The sequence below is a fragment of the Rhea americana genome, unplaced genomic scaffold, assembly GCF_003343005.1.
Source record: "Rhea americana isolate MKP2758 unplaced genomic scaffold, rheAme1 scaffold_573, whole genome shotgun sequence".
NCBI lineage: Eukaryota > Metazoa > Chordata > Aves > Rheiformes > Rheidae > Rhea > Rhea americana.
In genome coordinates this window covers 79,338-82,092 of record NW_028186727.1, presented here as the reverse complement: position 1 = coordinate 82,092, position 2,755 = coordinate 79,338, and the positions used below count along the sequence as shown (strand labels likewise).

The 2,755-nt window shown below is 71.4% G+C and overlaps 2 protein-coding genes across 2 annotated transcripts in view; both read right to left on the bottom strand.

The window, feature by feature from the left end:
- LOC146587686 (shootin-1-like) overlaps window positions 1-1,975 on the bottom strand; it is a 7,605-nt gene extending 5,630 nt beyond the window's left edge. The window contains exon 1 of the mRNA XM_085319179.1: window positions 1,939-1,975. Coding sequence (XP_085175305.1) covers window positions 1,939-1,975 — 37 coding nt within the window. The remainder of the gene's footprint in view (window positions 1-1,938) is intronic.
- LOC146587685 (V-type proton ATPase subunit B, kidney isoform-like) overlaps window positions 1-2,755 on the bottom strand; it is a 20,633-nt gene that overhangs the window by 5,853 nt on the left and 12,025 nt on the right. Inside the window, exons 11-12 of the mRNA XM_085319178.1 lie at window positions 2,467-2,596; window positions 2,221-2,345 (exon numbers count right to left, since the gene is read on the bottom strand). Of these exons, the coding sequence (XP_085175304.1) occupies window positions 2,221-2,345; window positions 2,467-2,596 (255 nt within the window). The remainder of the gene's footprint in view (window positions 1-2,220; window positions 2,346-2,466; window positions 2,597-2,755) is intronic.

The window sequence follows — 2,755 nt, the reverse complement described above, 5'->3', positions numbered from 1 at the left end:
GCGGGAGGAGGAAGCGATGCAGCACGCGAGCCTGGGACAGGTACCCGTACCAGAGCACCTTCTGCCTCTACCTCCTCCTCCTCCTCCTCCTCCTCCTCTTCTTCCTCCTCCTCTTCATCCTTCTCCTCTTCCTCATTGCTTTCCGACTCCAGGACGGCTGCAGGGGAACCGAAAGCTGATATTGCAGGCTGAAACCCGGGGGTGTTTCGGCACGTTCGCCCTGCCTTGCCCAGCCRCCTCCCGGCCGGCGGCTCGCCGCACCGCTCTGCAGCCGGGGAAGGTGCTGAGCGCGGGCTGAGGGTGCCCGGCGCCTGCGGAGGGCAAACCTGGGCCCTGCCGGGTGCCAAAAGCTTAGGAAGAAAAGCACCGAGCCAAGACCGYGGCCACCCCGTGCCGAGCCCCGACCCGTGGCTGCTTTCCTGCCTTTTCCACGCTTTCTGCCCCATCCGTAARAGCAAACCTCAGCCCCGCTGCGCGAGCCGGGGAGGCTCCCGGCCGCCGGCCCCGCTCTGGAGCAAGGGGGCTGCTCCGAGGGGACGGGCGCTCGGACGGGGTTGGAGCACGGGGGAGCAAAGCGCCGTGCTGATCCCGGGGGGTTCCCCGGGGGCTCTCGGGCGCAGCGGCAGGACTGGTCTAAGCGGAGCGGAGGAGATCGTTACGGAGSAGAAAAACCCGCCAGGCTCGGACAACGTCCTGCTTCCGCTCGGGGGTGAAATCCCGGAGCTGTTCCTGGTGGCCTGGAGCCGCTGCCTCGGGGTGGCCCCTCACCAAAGGCTCTTAAAGAACCTGAGCTGCCAAAGGGTGAAGTCCTGGAGGAGACAAACAGCTGCAGACGGACACGTAGACGAAGGGCAGGAGTAAGGGGCTGGTTTACTCCGTGCCGGGAGCGTCCCCAAGACCTCCGTGAAGCGACCTGTTTGCACAGCAGCTCCTACGTGAGCAGGAGCCACGCTYCGGACGGTCTGCGGTCATGCTCTGGTGCTCGCTGCCGTGGGAACCCTCGGCCAAAGAGCCACCACGGGCTTTGGTCACCACCAGTCTTTGGAGGAAAAGGCCACSACGGGCCGAGAGAGACCAGGTCTCCGCTGCCGCCCCGGGAGCCCTGGCCCTGCGTCTCGCGGGAGGCTGGCGACGTGCCGCGGCGTATCTGCCCGTTGCCTGCGGGTGGGGGTTGGCCCCCCACGGCCATTTCTGGAGTGACCACCACTACCAGGGGGTCCCTGCGCGGGGAGGGGGCTCTGCGGTACCAAGGAAGGTGGAAAAGCTCCAGGGAGCCGAAGAGGGAACTAGAGCGAGTCTCACACACACACACCACGCATTTTTCCCGCGCGGTGCCAGCRCTCTCCCCGGGGTGAGGGGGGCTCGGCCCCGCCGGCTGCATCGGAAGGAGCCGCTTTAGGAGGCCCGGAAGGTGCAAGCGGTGGTGGGGAGCTGCGGCCGAGACGCCGGGCTTACGCGGGGAGCGAAGGGACCCCAGCGCCGCTCTYCGGCTGCCCCAGCACCACCAACGCCCTGCATCGAGCAGGCTCTGCCCTGGGGCCACGGTGCCGGGGGGCCGAGCCCGGGAGCCCCTCGCCCTTGGGGGGCCAGGAGCTCGGCGGGAAGGTCGGGCACCCGGCTGCCTTCCAGCTCGCGGGCGGCGGCGGGGGCAGAGCGTGGCGGCCGCAGCAGCGCCCCGGCTCGCGCCGCCCGCTCCCGCTCGCCGGATGCGACCCCCGGGCCCCGGCGGGAGTTCGGCACCCGCCTCGGACCCCTTCCGCGCCGGGTCTAATCCGGTGGGGACCGCACTCGGGAATCTAAATCCCACCTCCTCCGCTGCTGAGACCGCAACGCGCCGGTGGGAGCCCGGCTCGGGCGCTGGACGTGCCTGCCCGGCCGTAACTCGCCCGGAGGCCCCGGTGATGGCCACGGACCACCCCCCCCCGTCCCCCACCTCACCTGCGAGCGGTCCCACGCTTTCCCCAGCCCAATCCATGGCCCCGGCTCAGCGGAGCCGCTCGGCACCGCTCGGCTTTCCGCCCGCGCGCCCGGCCCCGGGGTGGGGGGAAGCGAAACTCTCCCGCGCGCGGAGCGGGGAAACCCGCCCCGCGGTGGGGACGGGACACGGGCACGAGCGCCGGGACTGCGATTGCTCGGGGCGGCTGCACCGCTTTTATTGGGGGAGGCGGCGGGGCCGGCCGGGGCGGCGCGGGGCGGGCGTCACGGCGCGGCGGCGGGCGCCTCGCGCGGGTAGTGCTCGGCCAGGACGCTCTCGGGGATGCGCTTCAGCAGCTGCCTGGGGAAGATGCGCAGCAGCCGCCAGCCGATGTCCAGGGACTCGAAGACGCTGCGGTTCTCGTAGGGGCCTGGCGGGGCGGCCGTGAGAGCACCGGCGCGCGGCCACGCGCGCGCACACGCGTGGTGCGCACACGCAGGCACACGTGCGTGCATTTATGCGCACACACGCGCGCTGCCGCCCGGCCCTACCCTGCGCGATGAACTGCTTCTCGAACCGCTGCAGGAACTCCAGGTAGAGCAGGTCGTCGGCCGAGAGCGCCTCCTCGCCCACCACCGCCTTCATCGCCTGCACGTCCTTGCCGATGGCGTAGCAGGCGTACTGCGGGCGCCCGTCAGGCCGCGGCGCCCGGCGGCGGCTGCGCCCCCCGGCCCGGCCCCGGCCCCGGCCCCCGTTTCGCTCACCAGCTGGTTGGAGACGTCGCCGTGGTCGCTCCTGGTCATGCCCTCCCCGATGGCCGACTTCATCAGGCGGGACAGG